This window comes from Stegodyphus dumicola, chromosome 4 (assembly GCF_044657685.1).
Source record: "Stegodyphus dumicola isolate Sdum_Otavi_A_Nest chromosome 4, ASM4465768v1".
Lineage (NCBI taxonomy): Eukaryota > Metazoa > Arthropoda > Arachnida > Araneae > Eresidae > Stegodyphus > Stegodyphus dumicola.
The window spans coordinates 129,382,798-129,397,519 of NC_140771.1; the positions used below are offsets into that span (position 1 = coordinate 129,382,798).

A 14,722-nucleotide genomic window follows, 5' to 3' on the forward strand; every position below is an offset into this window, starting at 1 on the left:
TAGGCTATGAAAAAACCGAATTTTGACTCACGGGCGTTACAGTTCTAATGTAAACACATGCACCATAAGAGCTCTTACATGCATCAACGAATAGATACAACTCTGAATTCTCATATCATGGAATACTAATTTTCTCAAAATATTTAATTTCATCCTGCCACTTCTGAAAAGTTTTCTGACTGCTGTCTGGCAAGGGGTCATCCCATTTTAATGTCATAGTCCAAACCTGCTGTAATAATAACTTAGGTAACAAGGTACTTGTTGGACTCAAAAAACTCTGCAAATTAAAAATTTTATGTACTACAGCCAAAATATTGCATTTACTTTTTTCATTATCCATTGAATAATTAAGATTACATTTTAATGTATCATTATCAAAATCCCATTAGATTCCAAGCAGAGAAGTTACACCTGAACTACGGGTTCAGGAAATACAATGACCTGGACATTACTTTCCCAACCACGTAGGTTAAAACATCCCCGATCCATTACTTCTGTCGCCTTAACAATAAAATTTTCTTGCTGTTTGATATTGTGAACCCCAGTGATACAATTGTCAACATAAAACGAATGCTTTAATTTTTTAGTCACATCGTCAAACTCGGCAGGGGAATTATCCAAGATGCTCTATCAAGGCTGAGAGTTGGAACGGAGAAGAAGAAACACTGAACACCATTCTGCAGTGTCTGTAATTCATAGGTTCTTCAACAGTTGGAAGAAAAAACCTCAAATAATCTGTGTATTCCCGGATAACACTCAGCTGAAGAAACGCTTTCTCAATGTCCGATGATAAACCAACAGAATACAATCTAAACCTGTCAATTATATCAGGTATGAGTTCAATTAAGTTCGACCCTCTATTTAAAGAATCATTTAGGGACGGTTGATTTCTCTCTCGGGCTGAAGCATCAAACACAGTCTTACTTACTGTCTGGCTAGTATGCTTTATAACAGGTCTATAGGGGCAAATGATTACTCAAATTGTCAATTTCAGTTTCAGGAACCTTTTCTACTACTTTTAGGTTTCCCATTGCTTAAAAGCTACCTTATAGTCATCTAACTGATTTTTCTCATTAATTCATTGATGTTTTTTAAAGTCATAGACTTATTGCTAGGTAACAGAATTTCAGATTTAAAGGATAGTGGGAATTCATATCAGCCATCACACTTTAAATTGCTTAACAGTGTCAAAGTGAGCAAGTTTACGTTTAACATCTTCAGCTGGGTCTGTTATGCCTATGGCATCTAAACTCCAGAGTTCAGTTACGTTACGTTTAGCACAATGTAACATTATTTTCTAGTCATGCTGGAATAGTAGCTAAAGTAGGTTCTTCAGATAAGCTGTTTATTTTACCAATCACAGTGTATCCGAATTTAGTCTCAACTACAGTTACCTCCGAGTTCAGTTTCAGAGAGCTGCCAGTAATAATGTCCCCAATGGCATCTGCTCCTAAAAGCAATTCAATGCCATATACTTTAGCCTGCAAGTCAGACAAGGTAATATTTCTTTCTTTTAATACTTTTAGGGCATTGGGATCAACTGCTTTTGAAATACATCCACATATTTTGTTTTGAGAAAGTACTTCAAAGTTACAGTCACTCTCTCCCAAACAAACCGTGTATAATGGTTTGTTTTGATTTGGGACGCAGTTGCAAAAATGTGATGACCCTTTCCGAAAGATAAGATTTCTGTGAACCACTGTCAAAAATCGTACGAACTGTAAGTTTACCTTCATATACTATTTTTAAAACAAGTGTTTGCAAATATACATTTCATTAACAGTTGACTGATTAGGCAATACATTACTTGAAACAACAGTACTGTCAGTTTTATTTGGCTTCACATGTTCGCTATTAGAGCACATAACGGTACAGTGAAATTTGTCACAAGTTAAACATTTTACTTTATTTTTGCATGCCCGTGAACTATGTTCAACTCATAGGCAGCGGAAACAGGGGCGCTTTAGCACCAAAAACTTTCGTTTATCTTTTAAAGACATTTTGCGAGCATTCTCACAAAAGATACAACGTAAATTCGCCTACCTGTATTGTCTTGAAAATTTACCAAGGCAGCTGCTGTAGAGCAACCCGGATCATCAGAATGTGGATGCGAATGTGCCGAATGTGAAGCTCCCAACCCAATACGAGCGAGCTGAATCATTTCCTCACTTTGCACTTCATTTCGAAGAAATCACAAAAGTTTATCCAAAGAACGCACACTATCTTGCTGTGACGTAGTATCTTCCATCGAGTGGCTTCTTTCCCACGCACAAAGAATAGTCTCTGGTAAACTGGACTCAAAAAGTGGCTCCAAATTACAGCCAATTTTTCCTTCGAGTGACATAAGCTTATCCAACCAGCAGCATTTTTCATTACTATGGAAAGTAAATCCCGTACATAAATCCAAACCAAAAGTTCATCTCTCCCGAAGCGTTCTTTAAGTTGTGCAATTACCTTTGAATAATTTTCTTTAGTTGGCGGAAAACTTGTTACCAATCTTGCCGCTTTAGAATCTGCTACCACACATTGTAACAGATATTGAAATTTGTCTTCATCCACAATAGCATCATCTTCGTGAATTTTTTCAAACTGGGACAAGAAGTCAAGAAAGTCTTTCAGTTCTCCACTAAATTTCCTCAATTTCAGTTTTGGATGTATGAATTTCCTTTTTTGCTTGGTTGTTGTTCCTTCCATAACCAAATTTTTCTTTGCATTTTCTAACAGCGAACAAATCAAGCCGAACTTGTCTCGGTATTCTTCTGCTTTCAAAAAATCTTCGGAATATTTGTCTTGAAAGGCATTATCACTTAGCAAAAGATTCGAAAGTTCTTCTTGAGTTGTTTCTAAACGTGTAAATTTGTCCTGAATCTGTTAATCTGTTTAAACAACGTACTGACTTCATCACTTTTTAAACTTTTGTTTTCAATCTTCTGAGCTATATCATTGCAGCATACTGTAAATGCTGTTCTCAGCAACTTTTGTTTTGCTTTCAAAACTTTGATATCCATATTTCATGAAAAAAATAAAACAGCGGATGCCAGATTTACTATGTTGCAACTCTCAGGGCTACAACGTGCAGGTTACAAATTTAAATAATCTTAGCAGGGATTATTAATATCAAAATTTTAACATGGATACCTCACACAAATGGAAACATTACATTACTCTAACTAATACATACATATACTGAGTGAAAGAAAGGGATTTCCCCACTTAGTTCGCAGTTAAAAGAAAAAATAAGAATAATAAAAAATAGTCCAATCAAAAGTGGCGCTCCTTTTGTCGACTTCACCCAGCCATTACGCAATCGTCTGTCTGAAGCAGCCGTCTCCTACAATGCTAAAAACATGCGAGTACTGGTTTCAGCACTTTAAAAGTGGCAATTTTGATGCCAGCAACAAAGAACACGAAGGAAGGCCACTAAAGTTTGAAGATGCTGACTTGGAAAGTTACTGGACCAAGATTCATGTTCATCAGTGGGGAGCATTACAAACAACAGTTGACACAATTGAGCTGAGAACTGAAACTCAAACGTCCCCCCCCTCCAATATGCCAGAAGATATGACAAAGTGATTTTTTATCATGACAACACTGGCTCACATGCTACAACAGTCATCAAGGAAACTTTGAAGATGCTTCAATGGGATGTCCTACCCACCCACCGTATTCAGCAGACATTGCTCCTTCTGACTTCCACTTGTTCTGATCGATGACTCATGAGATGGCCGAGCAGCACTTCACTTCATACGAAGAAGCCAAAAATTGGGTCAGTTCTTGGATCGTCTCAAAAGACAAGGAATTTTTTAAACGTGGAATCCATAAACTACCTGAAAGATGGGGAAAAGTCGTACCTAACAATGGACAATACTTTGAATAAAATATATTCTTCTAATTTCTCTGAATAAAGCTTAACAACCCTCCTTCAAAACTTATTTGTACATCCAATATGATCTTAGAACTGTTAATTATTACCCAAATGATTCAGTACAGGCTGTTGTAAGCCTACGATTTAACTATATACATGTGAATTTATATAATGTAACCTAGCAATAATAAGTAAGAAGCCTCAAAGTTCATAAATTACATACATCAGATTTAATTTTCATATTTCACAGTATTTTAATGCAAACATTCATGGTGCAGAAAAAGACATTTCAAATTTTATTCACAACGGTTACAAATTTTTAAACTGATTCACAAAGGTTTACAAATGTTTCAATATCAAATGATTCCATGCTTTAAAATATTTCTCCTGAATTTTTTTTTTAAAGTTTGCACATTGTTTCCTAAATCGACACTCTAAACAGCATTTTCAAATTTTACATGTCATAAAGTATCTAAGATGCTTTTCATGCACTTTACGAACAACATGTAATACTGAAAAAACTTTCTTCCCATACTTTACCACTGATAAGCACAGAAATTTTCTGAAGAAAAACTGATGAAGATACTTGTTATTGCAATAATAACAAGTTAGTAAATTGACAAGTACTGACAGCATTTGCATTACAATAATAATTAGAAACCCAACACTATAGCCAAGTTTCTAAGCTTTTTTTACATACCACAGCATAATTTTTCAAGATTTTGCATCACATTTAAGATGTTTTTGGGGCAAACCAATGTGCATGCAAATTCTTTCTGCTGTATTGTGGGAAAAGCACTTCATTTTTTGTTTTTATTATTTAGTTTTTGATAAAAAGAGCACAACATGAATCCCTACATGTGCTAGATTTTTAAGTAAACATTTGATATTAATACTTCAAACTCTGAACTATTTTTTTCATTAGTTTATTTGTGGTTGCAGTCTTTAGATTATGTGGTTCTCAATCGACATTAATACCCTTCATTCACAACTTTGAAATGTTAATATCAAACAAAAACATATGTGCTCATATAAACCTGAAACATTAATGCAAATGCTTAAAAGAAAGTCTTATCATTTTGAAATAAGACATGTTACTCCTTCTGATTTCATGATAATTTAAATTAAGTATTTTCACTTAATAATGTAACTTAGTACTTTTACCACTTAAGTACTTCACTTAGGTCAGCAGTTCTTAGAAAATATCTTTAATTGGACTTTTACTAAATTTTAATGTAAAAGTTAACAGTAGCTGATTAAATATCTTGTTTCAAATTTTAAATGGCACTGATAATTTTTGGATGGAAGAAAAGTTTGCTTTTTTCTTATAGAATACATTATTATGATCTAAACTAAGTCATAACGTACTGGTATTACCAATTTCATTGGGAATACAAATAAGTCTCTGCCGTTTGACTAAAAATGGTGCCACTGGTTAGTTATAGTTATAGCTGAAACTGTCTGAAGTATCACAAGTTTGGACATCTGCTAACAACATGACCTTAAAATACTAGCGATTTTGCATCAGCATCTATATTTTTTCATGCAAAAATGTCGACTTTTAAGCCAAATGAGCGTCATTTGCGAGAACATTTGATTTACTTCTTTAATTTGAAGAAATCTGCAGCTGAGGCACATCGACTACTTGTAGAAGCATATGATGAGGCTGCCTTAAATGAGAGAAGTTGTCGTGAGTGGTTTCAAAAGTTTAAGAACGATTAATTTGATGTTGAACACAGAGAACATAGTAGAAGGGTGAAAGTGTACAAAGATGTGGAATTGGAAGCATAATTGGATAAAGATTTACACCAAACAGAAATAGATCTTGCACTTATATTAAAAGTGACTCAACAAACTATTTCACATCGTTTAAAGTCATTGGAAGCAAAGAGACTGGGTTCTATATGAACGGATGGTGAGAGATGTTGAAAGCTGATTTTTTACACATGAAACGCTGCTCAACAGGCATAAATGAAAGGTTTTTTTTTTGCATCATATAGTAAGTGGTGATGAAAAATGGATCCACTATGATAACCCAAAGAAGAAGAAATCTTGGGGACCACCTGGCAATGTTCCAATATTAACAGCCAATCCAAATATTCAAGGAAAAAAAATCATGTTGTGTATATGGTGGGATTAACTTGGTGTCACCTATTATGAATCGCTTAAACCAAATGAAACCATTACTGGGCTCTCTACCAAACACAACTGATAAAGCTGAACCAAGCACTCAAAAAAAGAAAACAGAAACTTAAGCTTTCAGATTTTATATTACGCCCAAAGGGGCACTTTTTTAATGTTTTATGTGCTACCTTTTATTTATTAAATATCATGTTCTTTGCACTTAAACCACAAAATTCAATTCAACAGCAATATCACAAAATATTTAAAAGAGCATATCTTTAGAATTTTCGATACACAGTCTTGTGTGCTGAAGATAAATTTTTTTTTTTTTTTTTTCTGTACAGTGTTGCCATTTCTCGTGTTTGAAATTGTTGAGTTTCTTATCAAAAGCTCATACATGCTTTACAAAATATGAAATAGATAATAAAACAAATTCCAAATTTGGGCTTCCAGAATATCAATAAATTGTATGCAACCATTATTCACAAATATAAAAAATATTTAGCAAAACTAAACAATTTAACTAAAAATAAAAGCTGAATTAACCATGCTGCATCATGACTTATTTTTGAAATATTCTTTCTCTATGCTTGTGCAACATATTTTATTTACTTTAATCTTCTGTTACAAGGAATATTTAAAACACACAAAAAAGCATTATCAAGAGAATTACACAAATTAGAAGCAAAATGTATGGAAGTATACCCAAATGGATCTCCAACAACTAATAAAGCAATGTCTTTCTCAACAGCATTTTCAAGAATGGAATCTAAATGATGGGGGGAAAACTCAGATTTATTTCAAATTGCATTTAGTTCAGTAATATTCCTTAATCTTTAAAACAGCATTTCATACCTGCATGTTGCTCTACCATCTCTCGATCAGCTATAATAATCTCTCTCTCATAAAATTCTTCCTAAAATTAAAAAGTTCAATTAGTCATATGAATAGACATTTAAAAATATGTCATGTTAAATAAAAGCATTCTAAATGTCGATTCTTGACAGACACAATTTCAGAATTTATTTAGAAAACACTTCATCTTGTTTTTAACATCTCAACAAAGTAGTAACAGAGAAGTTACCTGAATATACTTCACCGAGAAAAAGAGAGCTTGAAGTCCTATTCTTTAGATTTTAGCATAACTCTGAAAGCTGGCGGATTTAATGCTCTAGAACAAAACCTACTAGTCCATTAAAAAATCCTCTAAAATGAACTCTTCATTTTAATTTATGATTTGATCTCTTCATTTAAATTTCTGATTTGATCTCTTCATTTTTAATTTATAATTTTATGATTTGATGGTTTGACATTCATTACTATGATTATTACTTTTTTCTTTTTAATGCAAAACTGAAAATGTGAAAAGTTAAGAAAATTTTAAAACAGCCTTAAGTACTGCATAAGTATAAGCCCATTAAGCAATACTTTCTGAATATCCCCAAAAAGTATTCGTGAGGTAATGTGCTATGCCGCCAAAATGTATTTATCTAGTAAACCAGGTATGCACATGCAGCAGATGGCACTGCTTTCTACCTCCATATTCTATGGTCATTACAGATTTTCTTACACTGAATGGATTTTTTTTTTTTTCGCATGGAATCATAATGAGACCGTGGAGTTTGCTTGTTGATGACAAATAAAGTGTTGCATTTCAAATATTCGCATATCGTAAAGTTGTACCTTGTAACTAATTAAATTTTATAGATCAAAATTTGTAAGCCAGTGCTCAGTATCTGCAATTCTCTAATATTTTTCTTAAGTGAAAATAGATCATTGTATACACGAGAGAATGACGGTGTGTGCAGTGCCAAGTCATGTGAAATACCGAAATTTCTGCATTTCTCTGATATTTTTTGAAGCTAAAACAGATAGCTGCACACATTGGAAGAAAAGTGCCAAAAAATGTTTTATTACGGATGCTTCTCAATTTTTTAATTAGTTGCTGTTTTATGTAATTCTTAGTACACCACCATTTTTGTAAACAGCTGTTGCTTTTTGCAGTTTAGCTTGGTGCTGGATAATCATGAAGTACCTGTTCAGCATCTTGAATTTATGGCTGAAACGGAGTAAAAACAATTCAATGAGTAGACACTTTACAGTTAATGCAATTTAACACCTTTTTAATCAGCAAAAGATTGAATATTGCCAAATATTGCAGCAATTCATATAATTTGCTTTTTCTTCTTGCATTTACCGCACATAAAACCTTTTATGAGTATGACTGAAAAAAATTACATTTTTTGCTGTAATAATTTAAAACATTCAGGATTTAACTATATTCTATCACAGATAAATTTCAAGACAATTATGAAGATCTGGCATTTCCAAGTTTTTCCTTATATATTTCAAATACCTTAAAATCATACATACTTGTATATATATTTACTGCTTTTTACTTTTCAGAATATTTCTGTGTAATGCACTATGGGAGAAAAGATAGACTTCAATTGTAACTTGAAGTGAGAATATGAAATTGTAATTAACCTCTAACTGCTGTGAGCGGTCTCTCAGACCGTGCAACATTTTCCGTTAAATGCTTCCACCCCTTAGAATAATTAATGGGTATTGCCATTCTTAGTACCTTCCTAAACCAGTTGTCCAAGGTCACATACCAAGTTGCATTTGGCTAGCTTTATTTCTTCTCTTATTTTTTAAAATTTTCCCACCCTCAGCAGTCTGTGGGACCGATCACAGCAGATACGATTCAAATTTCGGCCGATTAAGTTCACTTTTTGTTGTTGTTACATATTCCACTTTTTTATAAATATTCTTGAAATGGCTTCAAATGTGTGCAGGAAACGTTCTATATATCTTACCCAAGACCAAATTGAATAAATAGTTTGAAATTGGTCTAATTTACAGTTCTCTGATGAAAGTTCCCATGATGAAATTATTGAGAGCAACCACGACACAAATTCAGAAATATCTGCCGATGAAAACGAAAATCCATGTTCTTCTTCTACAAGAGATTTTTTTTATTGGAAAAAATGAATTCAAATGGTCTATTCAAGAGCCCAACAAGGGTGTTCGAACTCGTAGTCACAATATTATTCTTCGTTCAATCTATTCAACTGTTCGTTGAACCCGACGTTGGCCTATGGCAATATTCTTCAGAAACTTTGATAAATGATAATGATTGATATCTGTGCAATAAATGCATTCGTATTATTTCAATCTTATCCCATTGGCTCCGAAAATGAAACGAAAAGATTTCATTAGCAATTCAGTTGGTGCAGTCTCATGTAAAACGGAGGATAATTTCATGGTTTTTACCTAAAGAACTCAAACTTACAATAAGAAGAGTTTTCGAAATAAATGATGATGAAGGAAACATTGCGATGGAAGACGATAAATTATATAAAAAAAGAACGTGCTATATTTGTCCACCGAGCAAAAAATGGAAAACAGCTTACAAATAGCATGCAAAGAACCAGTGTGTCTACAATGTAGTAGAAAAGTATGTTAAAAATGCAGCTCGAATTATAATTTTTAAAATAAAAATTAATTTTCTATATTCTTATTAAAGCATTCTTATCGCAAATTTTAATGTAAAATAAAAAAGTTGAATTTTAAAATTTACTTTTTCCATCCGGATACGTAAGCGAAGGAATTATTATCATAGTATATATTTTATTTTATAGACTTAATTTCAGGAAATAAGCCTAGAAATTATCTAATGCAACAGATTTTATTCTTATTTGTTCCTAATACTCTCAATAAAGATAATCATGCTTGCTTTTTTATGAATTCTTCGAAGAAACTTGCGCATAAATCAGTTACCCTGTTTATATATGTATAGGCTGCACTTTGTTGTCCTAAATTTTAATCAAATTAGGATGTAGCCTATAGTCAAAATAATGAATAATTTTAATACAATTTCTTGGCTTCAATCCTCTTTGTATGGTTTAGGACAAGCGTCTGCAAACATTTTTTAGAAAGTATAAGATTAAAAATTTTATGCTTGGCAGGGCAAGTTGCAAATATGAAGATATTAATGGGTAATTCTCATACAGCAAAAAAAAAAAAAAAAAAAAAAAAAAAAAAAAGGAAATTTTTTTTTTAAATTAGAAATTAGGAAGTGATATTTTTACACAATATTTATACATATTTTACAAACACTTACAAAGAAAAAGAATAAAAGATTTACATTACATACTAAAAAATTTTATTAATTAAATTACGATTTCTAATACAAAAATGTAATTGTTTTTTTCCGAGATATTATTTTATGATACTGGAGTTAAAAATAAGTACTTCCTACCATTAAAGTTGTTTGCATAAGATCATCTGTTAATAATGATATGAATTGCGTTTTTTAAATTCTTCATTTTCAAAAATGTCTTTTTGCATCAGAAGTACTTTCAAATATGAATATCCATTCTTATGCATATAATTTGAATTGAGCAAATTTATCTTTTGAAAGATATTCATAAAACCGAGTTAGATCCTTTCCTTTAAACATTATTTTTAACATCACATCATTTTGTAAATCAATCACTTCAGTTGAAGTCCGATGCAAACTGCTCAATTATACAGTCAAATGGATTTTAAAACATGGGAATATCTTTTGCACTTGCATTAAGACCCATAGGCATTGTTGTAACCCTAGTATAAGTTCATAAAATATATCTTGCCCGAATTTTTTTGGGAATAGGAATTTTATTATTTGATATTTTTTGCAAGATGGAAAATGGTCAAATTTATTTAATGTTATTTCTGTTTCATGTTCCACAATTTGAAATATTTTGCTTTGTCTTGTTATTGACTCATGATGCGGCTCTCAAAGTCTTCTGACAGTTGTTCTCACCAAAAGACTAACAGATTGAAACATATGTATTTTTTGGGGCAAATTTCTTCTGCAGCAAGCAAACATAATTTATTTAATTCATCATCGGTAAATGATTTTCTTTTTGTGACTCATACAGTTAGCTGATTGTAGTTACTGCATCATTAGCATATTTTATTTTTATGAATAAATTGCATTGTCATGACACTATGCTTTAACTTTTCAGTTTTAATGATCATTCATTTTCTGCGAGGTCTGAACACAGTGTCACATGTTTAGTTTGACTATGTATATTGCATCCTCTTTGCACAGCTATTATGACACTACATATTAAATATAAAACTTTGTCATTTAATTCTAGGACAAAATAATTGGCACTCCATTCTGCTTTCAAGGCATGACACTCAAAGTCTAATTTTCTCCTCTTATTTGATTCCAAGAGCGCCATGGCAATGGGCTAATGAATAAATAAAATAAAAAGAATAATATATCACAGAGTACCTTGACAGACGATACCATGCACACTGCTATGGCAAAGCTGTCAACATGCTTACACAGCACACAACGGACAAACATTCGCCAGATGGGAGTGCTTTTAAAAACAACAACAAATGAGAGAACTATGAGAGTAACACCACTTGCAGTCATTATTCATAACCTTTCAGCTCAATTATAAGCCCTTGCAAAATAGCTTGTAGCTTGATTTATTTTTCATGTTAAAAACAATATCATCCCACAGGCCGGATTAAAAACAAGCGGTGGAACACACTTGACCCGCAGGCAGTAATTTGTCGAGCCCTGCTATAGGATAGTAAAAACTGTAATCAATGTCTTTATCAATCCTATTTTGTTCATTGTCATTGCCAATCTCAGGTCCATTAAATTAAAAATAAATATAACTTTGAAATTTTTGCACAGCATTTCTTCTGATATTAGTTTTCATTAAGCCAAATTCATACATATAAGACAAAAAGGTGGTATTCTTAGCTGCCCAACTAGTACTGTCTCTGTAGTACCACACCCCCAGTCACAGTAGAAACATCACCAGATTAGCTGATGGACATTCATTATGTCGATGGGTGTGTCAGGGCATGACAACTTCCAGGTGAACAGTGGCTCCCCCACTGTACAGCAGGCCGCACACAGGCAGGTGGTGATGATAATATGCTTTGGGGGATTTTCTCATGAGTGGTTCTGGAACCCTTAGTTGTGGTAGAACAGACCATGAAAGCTACGGACTCTCTGAACATAACTGCAGATCAGTTGCATCCTTATATGGCATCTGTCTTTCCAACTGAAAATGGAATCTTCCAGCAGGACAATGCCCCATGTCACAAGGCTTGAATTGTGTTCAAGTGGTTCAAAGAGCATAAGGATGAACTCCAATTAATGTCCTGGCCACCTAGCTTGGCAGATCTTAACCCAATATAGCATATTTGGGACGTCATGGAGCTGCAGCTATCCCCCTGTCAGAATATCTTGACTTTGCACAGCCACTGCTTAGACATTTGGTACAACCTGTCTGCAGTCATCTACCAAGAACTTGCGACATCCATGCCAAGGTGAGTTGCAGCTGTTTTGCAGGTAAAAGGTAGCACAATGCATTTTTGAATAGATTGTCATAAAGTTTTGGCTCTTCAGTGTAAAGTTCTGCCATGCAGCCTTGTTCTTGACAGACATTCTAGAAAGAAGTTAATCTTTCATAAGATGTATAAATGCTTGGCAGATTTTAGGGTTAATCTTTACATTATGGTAACTTGGCGATTTTTTGGCGAAAATTTGGCGACCAACTCTTCTACAGCAACCCTCTATTTTTTTTTTCCCGCCGCCATTTTGTCTTCACGAAGTAAAGACATGTTTCTTTTCTTTTTATCTACTGAACACTTCTTCCAACAATCTACTAGCCGAATTACACTTATGCTAGAAATTTTATCTAACAAAACTGCTTAATCATGACAAATATTCACTGCAAAATTGGGAAAAAGTGCACAATACCATACTCCTTACGCGTTTTTCAAAATAACATGAACCATGTACACGTCGACTTATTTTTACTTCAAAAAACATCCCAGAATTGCACAAAAATGGCATTGCGCACACTGTTCACTATATCCATGTACACTGCTTTTTTCTCATAAATTAGAAAAATTTCACGAAAATGCATAACAATTTTCTGAATCTTTAAACCCGGTAAAAAGAACATATATGAAATTACCTGATCGCGAAAAAGTATTTACCCTTTACAAATATGAACATTTCCACATACGTGTCCGATAAACTTTTCTTATTTCTGTTTCAGGATCTTTAAAATCATACTTATAGTTCACAGCAAGGTACCAGGTAAAATAAATAACTTAATAAAACATCTTTACTTCTATCTCGCACAACCTTAAAGAAACACTTATTACTACCCCTTTCAATTCCACTAAATACCCATTTCGAATTCACTTTAGTTAGGGCCATGGGATCCAAAAATTAATGAACACTGTTTCACACAACACAGAATAAAGCCAAATACAAAATTTCCAGATTTTTTCCCGATTTCCCCCCTTTTCCGATTAAAGAACTGTAATTCGTCCATTAATATCACATGACATATCCCATGATCTCTCATTTCCCTCACACAAAATAATGCGTAATCAGAACTGAGTACTGCTCACATTATTACCAAAGTCCCAGGTAGTAACCTTTATCGCCTCCAAAATGTCGCCAAACTACCAGTTACCATATTCTAAAGAGCAGCCAATTTTAGTTAAAAAGAAATCAAACAGAATTCATGTTTTGGATTTTAGAAAGAATATGCACTTATTCAGAATAAAGTAAATGTCAGGAAAGGAATACAATCTACGATTAGATCATTTATACATGAAGCATTCAAATATTACTTATTTATGGAAAAGAATATCTTTCATGCTGGGCTTTATAAAGAAAATGCTTTTATTTATATAACGAAGAAGACATGAAAGACCCGTACAGCATTACAACATAATTATTGAACTTTTAAAGTTGCATTTTGGCACTAAATTATCCATTATTGATATCTCTGATTTACATCTGTGTTCAGGATTAGATTAACTATTAAGTGATATAAGCACATGCTTGGGGCATCAAGGGAAGGGGGGGGGCACAGAAAAATTTCCCATTGTGGATTTCACCACAGAAAGCATGACGTAGCTAAACCACAACTAAAGACAGAAAGAGTAGGAACGATGAAAAACTGGCCTAAAGCAGTTTTTGAATAACCTGCCTTTGGCGACTCGTGCTTGAACACCATTAAGCCAGGCTACCGACCCGAACAATGTGCTGCTAACACATGAGGCTGCTGTAGAACCATGAGTGACTCTAGTGTAGAATTGGGTGCCCCTTCGATTAGCGACAAATTTTGGTGATGAAACCTCATTTCTGGTTACCATGACAGTTTTAACTTTGCTTTAGCTTTCTGATTATTTTAAAATGAAAATAGATTGATGTGTACAAAGTTAAGGCAGTGCACTGTGCCTAGTTTGTGCAATTCTGTGATTTTAAGTGAAAATAGATTGATGCGTAAATGAATACAGAGTTTGTGCAATTCTTTGACTTCTTAACTAAAGGTACTTGATAAGAATCTACGGAAAACGGAAGCACTTCCGCAGAGAACCCGGTAAATGTAAACATCGCCAACTTTGGCGATAATAGTTCAAACCCATTGGGTTTAATCTATTCGCTTGTTTTAAGTTTGAAACCATTCCTCTTGCGTTCATTTTGTTGAATTATCACTGTCGTTGTTCGCATTTGCAGATTTATATTATTCTTCTCTTATTTATTATTATTTTTGCTGAATTTTTTTAACAACGAATAGATAGAAATATTTTTGTAGATAGATGCCGGTTCTTGGTTCGGGATGAAAGGAAAAAAACATGGCGGGATTAAAATTATGAGAATAAATCAATTTTATTATCTGTGAA

General features: G+C 33.3%; 1 protein-coding gene across 2 annotated transcripts in view; it reads right to left on the reverse strand.

Annotated features, from left to right (window-relative positions):
• The window catches only part of Dph5 (diphthine methyl ester synthase), a 73,224-nt gene that overhangs the window by 56,768 nt on the left and 1,734 nt on the right, over positions 1–14,722 (reverse strand). For both annotated transcript variants that reach the window (XM_085815432.1, XM_085815431.1), the window contains exons 2-3: positions 6,845–6,905; positions 6,695–6,758 (exon numbers count right to left, since the gene is read on the reverse strand). In XM_085815432.1, the coding sequence (XP_085671558.1) occupies positions 6,695–6,758; positions 6,845–6,863 (83 nt within the window). In that variant the 5' untranslated portion in view covers positions 6,864–6,905. The remainder of the gene's footprint in view (positions 1–6,694; positions 6,759–6,844; positions 6,906–14,722) is intronic.